This window comes from Ovis canadensis, chromosome 13 (genome assembly GCF_042477335.2).
Source record: "Ovis canadensis isolate MfBH-ARS-UI-01 breed Bighorn chromosome 13, ARS-UI_OviCan_v2, whole genome shotgun sequence".
NCBI classification, from domain to species: domain Eukaryota; kingdom Metazoa; phylum Chordata; class Mammalia; order Artiodactyla; family Bovidae; genus Ovis; species Ovis canadensis.
In genome coordinates, this window is record NC_091257.1 from 27,424,218 (window position 1) to 27,439,727 (window position 15,510).

General features: G+C 45.6%; 1 protein-coding gene and 1 pseudogene across 1 annotated transcript in view; one reads left to right on the forward strand and one right to left on the reverse strand.

The window, feature by feature from the left end:
* Window positions 1-15,510, reverse strand: part of ITIH5 (inter-alpha-trypsin inhibitor heavy chain 5) — an 85,077-nt gene that overhangs the window by 31,226 nt on the left and 38,341 nt on the right. Inside the window, exons 6-7 of the mRNA XM_069546397.1 lie at window positions 7,234-7,403; window positions 6,400-6,516 (exon numbers count right to left, since the gene is read on the reverse strand). Coding sequence (XP_069402498.1) covers window positions 6,400-6,516; window positions 7,234-7,403 — 287 coding nt within the window. The remainder of the gene's footprint in view (window positions 1-6,399; window positions 6,517-7,233; window positions 7,404-15,510) is intronic.
* On the forward strand, window positions 10,186-11,350 carry LOC138416914 (dynein light chain 1, cytoplasmic-like; annotated as a pseudogene).

Genomic DNA, 15,510 nt, shown 5'->3' on the forward strand with positions numbered 1-15,510 from the left:
CAAACCTTATATCGTCCATTTTTCATCTGCAAGACAGCCACACAGTGCCTGCTCCTGAGGCTCTTCAAGGTTCTTAGACGAGATCTCCTCTGGCACGTGTGCTTGCCTCCCTCCTTTTCTGCAGCCCTGCCTGCATTTGTGCAGGGAGTTCTCTCTCCCAACCATGTCACCGGCGGTGCGCAGCATTCAAGAGATCTCCTCACTTGGCTTAAGAACAGGTACTATAGCGACTTCCCTGGTGGTCCAGTGGCTACGACTCTGTGCTCCCAATGCAGAGGGCTCCAGTTTGATCCCTGGTCAGGGAACTAGACCCCACATGCCGCAACTAAGGTTCACACGCTGCAACTAAAGATTCCATGCACCGCAGCTAAGATTCAGCACAGCCAAATCAACAAATAAAAGGAACAGGTACAATAAAGAAAATAAACAGTAAGGACAGGGAACTACACTGGATAGTTCATAACACCCTTAAAGGCTAAAGAATCTGAGGAAAGATATACACGTGTATATGTGCATTTGTGCACGTACATGTGCTCATCAGCTAGTCATGTCCAGCTCTTTGCAACCCCATGGGTTGTAGTTCACCAGGCTCTCTGTCCATGGGATTCTCCAGGCAAGATTCCTGGAGTGGGTTGCCATGCCCTTCTCCAGTGTACGTGTGGAGGTGTGCGTATAACTGAACTACTTTGCTGTACATCTGAAACTAACCCAACGTTGCAAATGAACTATAATTTATAAAAAGAAGAAAGGAAGAGAACAGGTAAAGCTTAAAAGCTTGAGAGCTGGTCTGAGGTTATATCTGATAATGCAGTGAAGAGCTTCAGAGTGGGGTGGACTGAGCTCGACTCCAGACTTTTCTACTTGAAACTTGATGTATTTCAGTGCACTATTATCACCTTTCTGCCCCTCACCATCTCATCTATGAAGCAGGGATAACCATGACTATTCCGCTGGCTGGCAGCTGAAATGAACAGATGTTTGCAAAACGCTTAGAGTGCTGGGTATGCGCTGGTCACTCAGGGGCTACAGCTACATGCCTTTAAAAGTTACATTTCATAATTTATGGGCTCGTGGGTTTTTCGGCAAAAATCATTACCAGGTACAGTGCTAGGAGCTGGAAATGTGTACTTTAATGATCAAAACCAAGTTGGTTCCCAAATTCATGGAGCTCGTGGACTACGTGCCTGTAAGGTTACACATTCAGTTCAGTTCAGTTCAGTCGCTCAGTCGCAAATAGCACTTGGAAGCCCAATTTTGCACAGAGAAGTAGAAAGTGAGGTTTTGGAGGGTGAAGTAAGCCCACGAAGGAAGTGCAAATGAAATTCAGATGCTGGTTCTCTAATCCACTAGCTCACATTTGCCCTCATTTCAGTTTGAGAATTACAGATAAGAAACACTGTGCTTGAACTGGGAGATTGGGGTTGGTAGATGCAAGCTATTACATTTAGAATGGATAAGCAACAAGGTCCTACTGTATAGCACAGGGAACTATAGTCAATATCCTGTGATAAACCATGATGAAAAGAATATAAGAAAGGTCTGCATGTGTATAACCGAGCTGCTTTGCCGTAGAGCAGAGACTGGCACAACACTATAAATCACCTATGCTTCAATACAAAAGGAATCCCTATGCTTGTTCGTTAGCCTCTAAAACTGTTGACTAAATTGAGCAGAAAAAGGATGCCAAGCTTCCAAAGCCACACTGGAGTTGAGGATTGGCACAGAATGGCACCGGTTACGGGAACAAACCCGGGAACAGGGCCGCAGAAAGTTGCATCACTGAAGACATCTGGAAACTGGTATATCAGCCACTGCTTGGCCACCAAGGCGGGTCCCTTAGCCAACAGCAAATGCTAGGGCAAAAGTGATAGAAATTATACTGAATGTCCCAAGTACTCAGTCGTGTCCGACTCTTTGAAACCCTGTGGACTGTAGCCCGCCAGGCTCCTCTGTCCGTGCGATTTCCCAGGCAAGAATACTGGAGTGGGTTGCCATTTCCTACCCCAGGGGATCTTCCCAATCCAATGATTGAACCTGCATCTTTTGCGTCTCCTGCACTACAGGTGGATTCTTTACCTGCTGAGCCATCCGGGAAATTATAGACATTAGGGGAAAGAAAGAAAAGAATGTCTAGACCCTGTCAATGGAAACTGTATTTAACAGACATCTGTTAGCTGGGGGAAATTTCAATAACCTCAGATATGCAGATGACACCCCCACTCAATGGCAGAAAACAAAGAGGAAATAAAGTGCCTCTTGATAAAAGTGAAAGAGGAGAGTGAAAAAGTTGGCTTAAAACTCAACATTCAAAACAGTAAGATCATGGCATCCAGTCCATCACTTCATGGCAAATAGATGGGGAAAAAAAGGAAACAGTGACAGATTTTATTTTCTTGGGCTGACGGTGACTGAAGCCATGAAATTAAAAGACTCTTGTTCCTTGGAAAAAAACCTATGACAAACCTGGGCAGCGTACTAAAAAGCAGAGACATCACTTAAAGGTCCATCTAGTCAAAGCTATGGTTTTCCAGTAGTCATGTATGGATATGAGAGTTGGACCATAAAGAAGGCTGAGCGCCAAAGAATTGATGCTTTCAAATTGTGGTGTTGGAGAAGACTCTTGAGAGTCCCTTGGACGGCAAGGAGATCAAACCAGTCAATCCTAAAGGAAATCAACCCTGAATATTCATTGGAAAGACTGATGCTGAAGGTGAAGTTTCAATACTTTGGCCACCTGATGCAAACAACTGAGTCGTTGGAAAAGACCCTGATGCTGGGAAAGATTGAAGGCGGGAAGAGAAGGGGACAACAGAGGATGAGATGGTTGGATGGCACTACCGAGTCAATGGATATGAGTTTGAGCAAGCTCTGGGAGCTGGTGATGGACAGGGAGGCCTGGCGTGCCATGGGGTCACAAAGAGTCAGAAGTGACTGAGCGGCTGAACAGCAAGAAGCCGTCACACTCCAAAGGACACATATGTTTGCCCCCTGCTCACCATGTTTTTGTCTCTCTTCAGATCCCCTGTCTCACTAAGTTTTACAAACTCAAGCTGGGAGGCAGAAACCCTGCCTGACTCAGCAGAAGAGCAAGTGGAGAGAACACAGAGCCGAGCCCGGCATCGACGGCTGTAGAGTAGGCTGAAGCTGCCCCCAGGCTGGTGAAGTCCTGGCTTCCAGGCTCACATTCCTACCAGGATCAGGACAGAACCAGAAGATGCCAAAAGCCCACAGCTTCGGTTGCTCCCGGGTACTGACAGACCCTTGGGTAAGGACACATTTTCAGGGGACTTCCCAGATAGTCCAGTGGTAAAGAATCTGCCTTCCAACGTAGGGGATGCTGGTTCAACCCCTGCTCGGGGAACTAAGATCCCACATGCCATGGGGCAAGCAAGGCCCTGTGTCACAACTAAGATTTGATGCAACCAAATACATTTTTTTTTTAATTGAAAAAAAAAAACAACAACACATTTTCAACTCAAATGATCCTTACAATTCCTTATAGATCAACTGTTCAAGTACTTAGTAGCAACTATGTGCCTGAGATTCTGATAACTACAGTGAAACATCTCAGGCCCATCCGGAAAGGAGCCAAGAACATTTGGATAAGAACGCAAGAAAGACGCTTCGTGGTCTTCACAGCATTCAAGGGACCCATTCTAAATGTCTGGTGTTGCCAAGCCCAGAGACACATCACCAAAGCCTTTTGCTTGGGGCAAATTTTCCTCTTCACCAGGGAACGTGATACTGTGTACAGACTCCACTGAGAGCCAGCTAAGCTGCTCACTCAGGGCTGTGGCCTTAGAGAAGCTGAGAGCTGCTTAAAGACTCAGTGGTTTTCAAAACCACTTAAGGTAGCCACAGGCTTTAGAAATTTCCTGGAGGCTTCTGACGTGTTTGGCTGGTCTAAGGTGGTTCTCCTTGGAAAGAGGCCATGCTGTGGTTTAAAAGCCAGCAAGACTGCAGGCCAGATGCTCAGCGCCTAGCAAGGAATGGAGTTTCCTACCCAGGAATGAAGCCCCACTGCAATGTTCTTGCCTGGAAAATGCCATGGACAGAGGAGCCTGGTAGGCTACAGTCCACGGGGTGGCAAAGAGTCAGACACGACTTAGTGACTAAACAACACCGAATCCAAGAACGAAGGGAGAGGGGAGGATAACAAATAGGGTGACATCCATCCTTCCTCTGCTCTTGGCAAGGAAATCCCTCCTCCTGAGATGCAGCTTTTGCCATGGAGTCTTGAAACGTCAAGGCACTGACCTTGAAGGCACCTGCACGCCTATCACTGCACACGAGGAGGCTGCCTCATCACTGCGTTACTCGCCCTGAGACCCCATAGTATCTTGGTTTGATTCATGGCCTTCAGGGTCAGACCTGGCTTGAAAGCCTGGCCCTGCCATGTACTAGCTGTTATCTGCTCCTGCAAAGCGCCAGTCTCTCCATCAGTAAAATGGGGATGACAGCTAAATTATTATAAAGATTAAATATCCCTTAATTCAACAATCCATGTAATACCCTTAGCGAAATGCCTCAGCATACTGAAGATCCTCTAGGGACCTCCCTGGTGGTTCAGTGGAGGAGCATCTGCCTGCCAGTGCAGGGGACACAGCTGTGGTCCCTGCTCCGGGAAGGCAACCCATGCTGCAGAGCAACGGAGCCCACGGGCCACAGCTGCTGAGCCTGTGCTCTCCAACAAGAGGAGCGCTGCAATGAGAAGCCCACACACCACAGCAAAAAGCAGCCTGCATCACCGCAACTGGAGAAAGCCTGAGCGCAGCAACGAAGACCCAGCACAGGCAAGAAGAACAGGAGACGAAGGAGTCGGCGGGCCGATACAAGAACACAGTGCTGAAGAACAACGAGAATCTGGCTTACGGGGTATCCTCCTCTAATACCAGTTAGAAACTATACTTACCTATCCTTCAAAAAAAAAAAAAGGCTAAAGCAAATCCTTGCATCAGATTTTGGAATGTAGTTTTCACTATTTTGGGGTAGGGCAAAATCAGACATCATGGAAAAAAGATCAGTATGTTATACTGGGAATTCCTTGGTGGTCCAGTGGTTAAGACTCTGGGCTTCCAATTCAGGGGGCCCAGGTTCAATCTGCGGCTGGAGAACTAAGGTCTGAACAACTATGCAACACACTGAAACAAAGTACATATATATACATACATGACACGTTAAAAAAACGTGTGAACTAAATATTTACATATGAATGGCCAAAGTAACTACAACGCGATAACTGAGAGAAAATATCTGCAATGATTTACGAGCTAAGATCAAGTTCAAGTCTATGCGGAGGGGCACTTCAAGGAGAGAACAGGGGACACGGGGTCTCTAGGAGGTATGAGATGCTATTTTACTCATTAGACCACATATTTATTGTTAATTGATAAAAATGGATAATGAATTAAGAAAGAAAATCTAAGAGGCCTAATTTTTTGTTGAACGTTGAGATATTTGTTGGTATGGCAACCTGCAGTTCTTTCTGTTTTCCATTCTGTAAGTTGGAAATAGAAATGCAAATTTATGACATTTCCGATACCAGAGTAAGACAAGGAATAGCCTTTTCCTGTGGTTTTTGAAAAAAAATGTAGATGGCTACATTTGGGTGATAACTTAACTTTTCAGCATAGATTACGTGTCCCCGTAATGTCCCCCATCCCTAGAATGCTAAGGTTCTTCCTAAGTACTGTGAGAATATGAGTCCTGAATTGTGCTGTGAACCCATGGACTGTAGCCCACCAGGCTCCTCTGTCCATAGGGAATCTCCAGGTAAGAACACTGGAGTGGGTTGTCATGCCCTCCCCCAGGGGATCTTCCCAACCCAGGGATCGAACCCAGGTCTTCCACATTGCAGGTGAATTCTTTTACTGTCTGAGCCACCAGGAAAGCTCAAGAATACTGGAATGGGTAGCCTATTCCTGGATCTTCCCAACCCAGGAATAGAACCGGGGTCTCCTGCATTGCAGGAGGATTCTTTACCAGCTAAGCTACCAGGGAGTCCTGAATTATTGAGATACAAGTCTTTGGTTCTAACCACAGGCCAAGGGGCTGCCAATGACTTTATTCTCTTATTCTCAATGGATACCATCACTGAACAGAATTATTCTGTCCACAATGGTGCTCTTCAGTGGCCTCCTCATTGTATTCTTATCTCACTCACATTATCCCCCAGTTCCCCTTATTTCAAGGTGTTTCTGCAGCCCTCTGCTCTCCTAAAACCCCCATGCTGAAATGACAGTTCATGTCAGTGGCTTCCCTGAATCTGTTCAGGAATGTTCCCCGCAGGCAGGAACAGATGAATGGTAAAGCGGACATTTCACATCAGTTGAATCCTGTTCACTGAGAATATCACTATCCTCGACAAACGTGAAAGAGGAAAAAGTAGCCCAGACTCACCTGGCGGAGTTTGGTTCCCACCATGGAAGCACTGCTGTCAAGCACAAATACCACGTTCTTGGGTAAAGGCGGAAGGTCTTTGGGGGCAAAATAATGCACAAAATAGCCGTCTAGAACCTGGTGGAGGGAAGAGAAAGTAAAATTGATAGTGCCCAGATTAGGTAGCAAAACAAACCAAAATGGAGATTCCATGGAACGTCTAAAAGTCACAGACAGCATGAAACAGGGCCTCGGGCCAGATGCCGCATCCAGAGCAGAGGCGTCCGTGGTCCTGACCCTCCAGCTACTTGCTAACTTAACTGGGATATGGGCAAAAGCATTCCTTAAAAATACATCGATTACACTGACTCCACTTGAATCATTCATCTCCTCTAGACCCTTGTCCCTTGAGAATCCTGCTTCCTGCATCATCTGTTTCTTTTCCTAAGCATCTTTCATGTTCCGACATAAAGACTGCCTAAATGCTGGATGCACATTAATACATTTTGATAATCCTACCCTGTCTCTGGAGAAATATGACCTACAGGAAATTGAGTCACGGGCCAGTTTCTCTAAATTAAAAAGATGAACTAAGTTCTAATTTCATCTAAAGCATCTCAGGGAAAATTAGGTTATAGGTTTCATTTGCCTCTAGATTACTGAAGCAGGAAATAGATATCCCCAGCCTCTAGCAAGGGAACATCACTGGTGGTCTCAGAGACACATTGGGGTTAAAACAGATTTCCTAAGAATCGGGAGTTCTCACTCTCTCAGGTGAGTACTGAAATCCCTGATTCTGGGTCTAACTAAAAGTGTCACGCGACTAACGAGAGACAGCAACAACAAACCCGTTACCTGGATGTCCCCAATGCTCTGTTCCCTATTGACATCATATCTAACGATGAAATCTCCCAAAATGCCATTCTGGGCGATCTTGGCTTGCTGGACCACACTAGGCTTAAAAACAACTTTGGCAAAAGTTTCATTTTGGTTGATAACAGTAGAAGGAGGTGGCCCAGAATCATCTGTAGGCAAGATAGAAACGTAACAAATGACTGAACACATAAATTTTTCTGAAAAGAAACAAGATCTATTTTGCATGGACACAGAAAGTTAGCCTTTATTTTATTTCAGGTTTGCATTTCAGATGAACTCCCAAAACTTTGTACTGGTAATAAATCTCAATGCATGAGATATGTTAGCTTGCATTTCATCTCTATGTCTTCTTCTAAATCCTTTCTTGCAATAATTTTAAAAACACACAAAAGGAGAGAAAATAGTAAAGTGAACTCTCATGGAACCATCATCTGACCCAACAATTATCAACATTTCACCAGTCTTATTTTATCTGTTTTTATGGATCCTCTCACCATTTGTTTTTAATCCTTTGAATGTGCCACATGGCATGTGGGATCTTGGTTTCCTGACCAGGGATGGAACCTGTACCCCCTGTATTGGCAACACAGAGTCATAAGTCAGTGGACTACCAGGGAAATCTCCCTCTCACCATTTTTGTTTTTGCTAGAATTTTAAAACAAATCTGAGGCATCATATTTCATCTATAAATGCTTCTTTGTGCGTGAGTGCATTTGTGAAGTGCATAAATACTTCAGCCGTGTCCGACTCTTTGCGACCCAATGGACTGTAGCCCACCAGGCTCCTCTGTCCATGGGATTCTCCAGGCAAGAATACTGGAGTGGGTTGCCATTTCCTCCTCCAGGGGATCTTCCTGACCCAGGGACTGAACCCGCACCTCTTAAGTCTCCTGCATTGGCAGATGGGTTCTTTACCACGAGGGCCACCTGGGAAGCCCAAAATACTTCTTTATGTATCTCTACAAGAACTTTTTTCAGCGTAACCACAAAACTGGCATGACAAGTAACAAAATCAATGCTTTGTGCTTTAATATCATCAAATACTCAGCTTGTATTTAAAGTTTCCTGATTCTCTGGAAAATGTCCCTGAATGGCAGCTTTTTTTGACTCAGGATCATAACAAAGTCCCCACATCACATCTGACGATATTTCTCTCTTAATCCACAAATGTCCCCTCTCTCTACCCTTTTACTAATGCTACATATACATCTTGTGAAACGCCGGTTCTCTCTTCCATGGAGTTTCTCACATTCCGTATGTCATGATGGTTTTCCTGTCCTATCTTTTGGTCTCCTGCTCTCCTGGTCCCCAACTATGGCTTGAACGTAGCGTCACAGGGAGGAGAAAACGTACCAATGCCCAGGCCAAGCGCTCATTTAACTGTTCTGGGACATAGTCGGGGGGTCGGGTCTTTTCAATTCCCCCCGTGATCTAACGCTCAGTCAAGCTTGAGGCTCCCAGCTCAGTCCCCTGCACCTCCTTGTGTTCGGTGGGCAGAGCTAGAGGCGGGTTAGATTCAGGTTCAGTGCTGTGGACAAGAGTACGTCCTAGTGATGCTGAGTCCTTACTTCCTTATCCCACCAGGTAGTACGCAACATCTAGTTGTCTGCTTCTAGTTTCAGTAAGAAGGCAATGGCACCCCACTCCAGTACTCTTGCCTGGAAAATCCCATGGACAGAGGAGCCTGGTGGGCTGCAGTCCCTGGGGTCGCTAGGGGTTGGACACGAGTGAGCGACTTCACTTTCACTTTTCACTTTCACACATTGGAGAAGGAAATGGCAACCCACTGCAGTGTTCTTGCCTGGAGAATCCCAGGGACGGGGGAGCTTGGTGGGCTGCCGTCTGTAGGGTCGCACAGGGTTGGACACGACTGAAGCGACTTAGCAGCAGCAGTTTCAGTAAGAGCGCTGGGCGGTTCTGATCACCCAGGAGGAAGTTCCTCATCAGTCTCTCCCGTAGCAGATTTATCAGTCACTGATGATGTTTGTTCACTGTTTCATCAGAGTCGCAGAAGGGCGGTTTCTGAGGCTCTCACTCCTTCCACACGCAGTGCTTCCATAAGGAGCGCGTCTCCTCCGTCAGTCATTTGGTTCTCATAATGTGCTGCTTGTCCAGAAGGTTTATGACTCTAAAAAAACATCACCCAAAGCCTTCCCCAGCACGAAACTTAGGATGTAAATTAAAATTCCAGAAAGAGGAAGAGATAAATGATTTTTTTTCTGTGATTTAAGTAAAATGAGTGAGATGATATATATATTAAGCAAAGAACAATCTCATTTACTCCTGACTTTCATGTCCTTCAGTAAGACACACTACGGAGAATTATTTCACAGACTACCCACCTCTGTAAATCCAATCAATACTGTGTCTATATGTTGAGCAACTAGCTTTTTGAGATTTGCATGCATTATGAAGAATAGGAAAATGAGGAATTCCTAAACATCAGTATGTGGAGACTTTTAATCCAGATACTGAATCAAAAGCTGGCTTGAAATTGCTGCAAAGCATCAGATTCTCTTTTTAAATCTATTCAAGTTGATACCATGGAGTAAGCTGACCAACAATTTTCCATCCTTAATTAGCAAAACAAAAAAGGAAATGAGGCATCATTTGCCCATGGTAATTTGTGTCTAAGAATAAACTTCCTCCTGCTAAGGGCTTATTAGACAAAAGTCAAAGGAACTTTAAACATTTCCCTCACCAAAAGAGACAATTAATTTTAAGAGACCATTTAGGTGTAACCTTAACAGGAACCACAAGGCAGAACTGATTCTTCTATTATTTATACTTACCAAGGGCAGGAATTTCAGGACTGACTAGAGAGGTAGCAAACAGGGAAGTCTGTTCTTGCAGAAAGTCAGTTGTAGGTAAGAGAATACCTTCAACAGACCTGCTCATGTGAAAAAGGTGCTGGGAAAACCTCCAGGGGACCATGAAGAGTGCCAGCCTGTGTTCTCTAGAGTCGTCTCTCACTGATGATTACTGCTCAAGCACTAAGAGTGAGAGGTATGAAAATACCCTAGCTAAGGACTTGAGATCACAGGTGAGTCACAAGGACCTGCGCTTGAAACTGGGTCCACCTGTTATCTATGAGATTTGGGGCAGGTTACTGAGCCCTAGTTATCTCATCTGTAAAATGGATTAGTGGTCTACCAAACACCCTCTTGGGAGAAGGCAATGGCACCCCACTCCAGTACTCTTGCCTGGAAAATTCCACGGATGGAGGAGCCTAGTGGGCTGCAGTCCACTGGGTCGGTAAGAGTCGGACACGACTGAGCGATGTCACTTTCACTTTTCACTTTTCACTTTCATGCATTGGAGAAGGAAATGGCAGCCAACTCCAGTGTTCTTGCCTGGAGAATCTCAGGGATGGCGGAGCCTGGTGGGCTGCCGTCTATGGGGTCGCACAGAGTCGGACATGACTGGAGCAACTTGGCAGGCAGCAGACACACTCTTGACATGGTTGTGATGTGATGTACTTAGCACCATTCTGATTCATGGGGAGCAATCATGCTTGCTAATGTTATCATCAACCAGAAACAGGTATAAAATAGAAGTGCCGGTGAATTAGACGTGAAACAATACATCGTGTCAAACTTGGGACACTCTATGCGAGGAAGAGGAAAGAACTGCTGCTGGCAACATGGTTGAATCAGAGTCATTCTGAGTGAAAACATAAGATACAGAAGAAAGTAGTCACTATTTCCATTTACACGAAGCTCCGGAGCAGGCAAAACTCACAGCAATTGAAAGAGCGTACTGGGGCCCCTCTCCGCGGGTGTGAGCCTCGCCAACCCCTCCCGCAGGAGACTGTCGCAGCCGGCCAGCCCCTGCTTCTTGGTGACCCAAAGGCCGTGATCAAGAATGCTGCTATGTCAGAGGAGATGTGACAGGACTCAGTGGGGTGTGCTACTCAGGCACTGGGTAATATAATATGCAGAAGGGCATCGCAGCCCGTGTCAAGAAGGAGTGTGGCAAGAAGCACAACCCCACCCGGCGCTGCATCGTGGGGAGGAACAAGTTAAGTGACACATGACGTCAAACACTCCATGCACTTCTCCCCGGGCCAAGTGCCCGTTCTGTCCAAATCTGGTTAAAAGCATGGACCATGCCACACACCCAGCGATCCATCCAAAAAGCAGGACTGCAGCCTCAACTCCGAATTCCAGAGACTGAAGTCTTCAGCCTTGCCTAAGGGAACCCCTCCACCTTTGAACCTTTATTGTGTTTTGTAGAGGGCATTCTCTGTACTAGGTTGCTGTGATTACAAAGCAATGAGCAAAACAGCTTACATCTGTATTTATTTTCTATTTCACACCTGTCTGCCCCATGTTTTTTCTTTTCAAAATCCATTCCTTTAAAGAAAGAAATCTGTTGGAGAAAAAAAAAGAAAGCATACTGTTTCCTTTGGGGAGGGTAAACACTGACCAGGAAAGAGGATAAAGGGACATTTTGGGGTGCTGAAAATACTCTACAGCTTGACTTGAAAGTAACTGCTGGGTGTGTGTGTATATATATATGTATATATGTAAAACTTCCTTAAGCTACACACATAAGGTTTATATACTTGATTGTATGCATACCCCTATTTTTTTAAAAATTTAAACTTGTTGAAAGTTGCATAGCACAAGAGCCTGAATAAGTAACTCCCAGGATGGAACATAGTATTATTTGTCAAGTGGACCTCTGTCTTAGGGTAAATCTTTTTCTGTGGGCATTTATACATTCACGGTAATAGTTGGTGGCATTACACAGTGTAATAGCTGGCAGAACCAGGTCCAGGGACAGAGGTCCAGGGAAACAATTTCTTGTGCAGCGTCCCTAAGTATGCATGCTCAGTTGTATCCGACTTTGTAAGCCCATGGACTGTAGCCGCCAGACTCCTCAGTCCATGGAATTTTCCAGGCAAGAATACTGGAGTGAGCTGCCATTTCCTTCTCCAGGGAATCTTCCTGACCAGGGATCTGAAACCAGGTCTCCTGCACTGCAGGCAGTCTGCGGCTTGGCAGGCAGATTCTTTACCTACTGAGCCACCAGGGAAGCCCTCCGCGCCCCTCAGCTCTGAGAAAGGTGTCCTGTTGGCAGAGGTACTTTCACACTCGTCTCTCTAGCAGTGCTCCAGCAAGCCCCAGATGAGTTCATCATCCGCCAGGTGACACAGACCAGCTCTACTGTGGCTTTGGACCAGCAGCCATCACCTGGGAACTTGCTAGAAACACAAGTTCTTGGGCTCGTCCCAGAAACCTGGAGTCAGAAACGCTGCAGGTGGGACCCAGGGGTCCGTGTTTTCACAAGGCTTCCCAGGTGATTCTGGTTCCTGCACAGACAATGGCAGTGTGCCTTTGACGTATGTGAGTGGGCGGCACTAGATTCTCTCTAACCTTCCAAGCTGACACAAAAGAGATTTTACTCTCTTTACACTGTCAAGGGGAACAAGCCAGTCAACCCTAAAGGAAGCCAAACCTGAACACTCATTGGAAGGACCAATGTTGAAGCTGAAGCTCCAATACTTTGGCCACCTGATACAAAGAGCCAACTCATTAGAAAAGACCCTGATGCTGGGAAACACTGAAGGCAGAAGAAGCGGGCGACAGAGGATGAGATAGTTAGATGGCATCACTGACTCGATGCACATGAGTTTGAGCAAGCTCCAGGAGACGTGAAGGACAGGGAAGCCTGGCATGCACAGTCCATGGAGTGGCAAAGAGTCGGACACGACTGAACAACGCTGTCAGGACGTACCTACCATTTCATGTTCCAAGTCTTTCTTGTTGAAATGGTCTTTACAATTACCCTGAATTAATACCATTCATAGTTGAATGAAAGCACCAAGGATTAAAAAGTATAATTTCTCTCTTCATAATCAATTTGACTAGCCTCTTTGATATAAGCCATGAGAAAGGATAGTGTATTATTATTTTAGTTTCCTACTGACCTCTGATGTTTGCTGTGCGTGATGAAAATTCATGAGATTCCTCTAAATGGGCTTCTTTTATGTGCTCAACGAGTGGGTTGATTCCCAACCGGGTTGTTCACCAAGAAGCCCAGTTCCTGAGGTTGACCTCCACCCACTAAGTATCAGACAGTCAATGTGACTCAAAGAATTTTCCACTACCTATCAAAAAAATAAATAAATAAAGGCCCACTGGGAAAAATTCCAGAGAAGTATTGCTAGAACATAAAATCCTCTTTTTATTAGAGAAAGAAAAAAAATCAATGAGGCTGCCCCTAATGACTGACCAAGATCGAAAAGCAGAATAGTACTATTTAGCTTTTCTTGCGTGTGAACAGGGGTCCTGCTGCCTGCTGCAAAATCGGAAGCACAATGAGCTAATTTATTAGCAGGGCCCTCAGCAGTCACGGGATGTGTCCTAAACATAATGAAGAGTGCCAGGGAACAGGTTGGGAGCAGACCAAGAGAATGAGAATCTGACCTACTTTTCTAAGGAGAACCCACATACCCTGGCTTGCCCTGCTCACACCCACTTGGTCAGGGCTAGCAGTGAACTTCATGATTCCTCTGAATTGGAGGAAGCTGTGTCTTTTCATGCCATCTCCCTGTTTTCACCCAAGCAAGAGTGGTCTCCTGCAAGATGACCTTCACGGGCACAGGACTGCCTCTAGGGCAACCCCTGAAGATGCACCGACTGGTCTGTCTCCACCCACTCTGCCCTGCTTCTCAGATCATCAGCATCCCCACAAGGCCTTCTTCCTGTCTGAAGTCCCATATTTTTTAACTGGAAAATATGTGTTTTTTAGAACCCATACAATATCAAGGGAAGTGGGCTCCAGGGTTTGATAAGACTCAAAAGACTGACTTAACATCTCTGAGCCTTAGTTCCATGTCTTTTAAATCCACATCATAGAATCATGGTCAGAATTAAATGACATCACATATAAAAGGAACTAAGGATGGTGCTGTTGCTAAGTCGTGTCAGACTCTTTGCGACCCCCTGGACTGTAGCCTGCCAGGCTCCTCTGTCCATGGGGTTTCCCAGGCAAGAATACTGGAGTGAGTTGCCATTCCCTTCTCCAGGGGATCTTCCTGACTCACAGATCGAGCCCGTGGCTCCTGCATTGCAGGTGAATTCTTTACTGTCTGAGCCACCAAGGAAGTCTCACCAGACACACAATAAATGCTCAATACGTACTAGCCCCCAGCTTCTTTCCCTCAAGAAGCACCTTGTTATTCTGTCTAGGATGAAAGGCAACTCATGAGAAAACAAAGACAATTTGTTAACATATAGTTTACATTTTCCAGTAAGTAGCAGGTTTCTCTGTACCACTGAAAACTTAGTAAAAACAAATATTCATTATTGGGAGGGAAAAAAGGCACATCGTGTAAAACATTCATAACAGGGAATCCAACAATGTCTGGCTCAGTTGGTAAAGAATCTGCCTGCAATGCAGGAGACCCTGGGTTCGATTCCTGGGTCAGGAAGATCCCCTGGAGAAGGGATAGGCTTCCCACTCCAGTATTCTTGGGCTTCCCTTGTGGCTCAGCTGGTAAAGAATCTGCCTGCAATGCGGGAGATCTGGGTTTGACCCCTGGGTTGGAAAGATCCTCTGGAGAAGAGAAAAGCCGCCCACTCCAGTATTCTGGCCTGGAAAACTCCATGGACACAGACACGACTGAGCGACCTTCACTTTCGCTTCACATACAGGGAACAACTCTTCCTCAAGAGTTCCCTGAAATTATATACAGAATTTGGCATGAAACCGTACATGTATACTTTTCTCTGGACAGATGTCTGTAGCTTTCGCCAGATTCTCCAAGGAGCCTCTTAAGGTTAAGACCCACACACACAAGTGCTATGAAGAACTCCTATCCTTGGGACTTCCCTGGCGGTCCAGGGACGAAGACTCCCAATGCATGGGGCCTGGGGTTCGTGTCCTGGTTGGGGAACTGGATCCCACATGCCACAGCTAATAGTCTGAGAGCTGCAGCTAAAGCTTCCATGTGCCACAACTAAAACCTAGCACAGCCACATAAACAAATAAATAATTTTAAAAAATTCCTATTTTCCCCATCGATTCTATCTTGTATGATAAGACATTGTTTATTTTGCATAAAGGGTGAAAAGTACAGGATGTTATTTACAGACAAACATTCCCCTCCTAGACAACCACATGGGGGGAAAGGAAAGCCAGTTGCTATGTACAGTGTCTAAAGGTGAAAGAATTTAAGAGCAAAGAACCACAGTCAAGGTCATCAGCTGAACGCTACTCCCCTTTCGGTCAACTGATGGGGGATTTC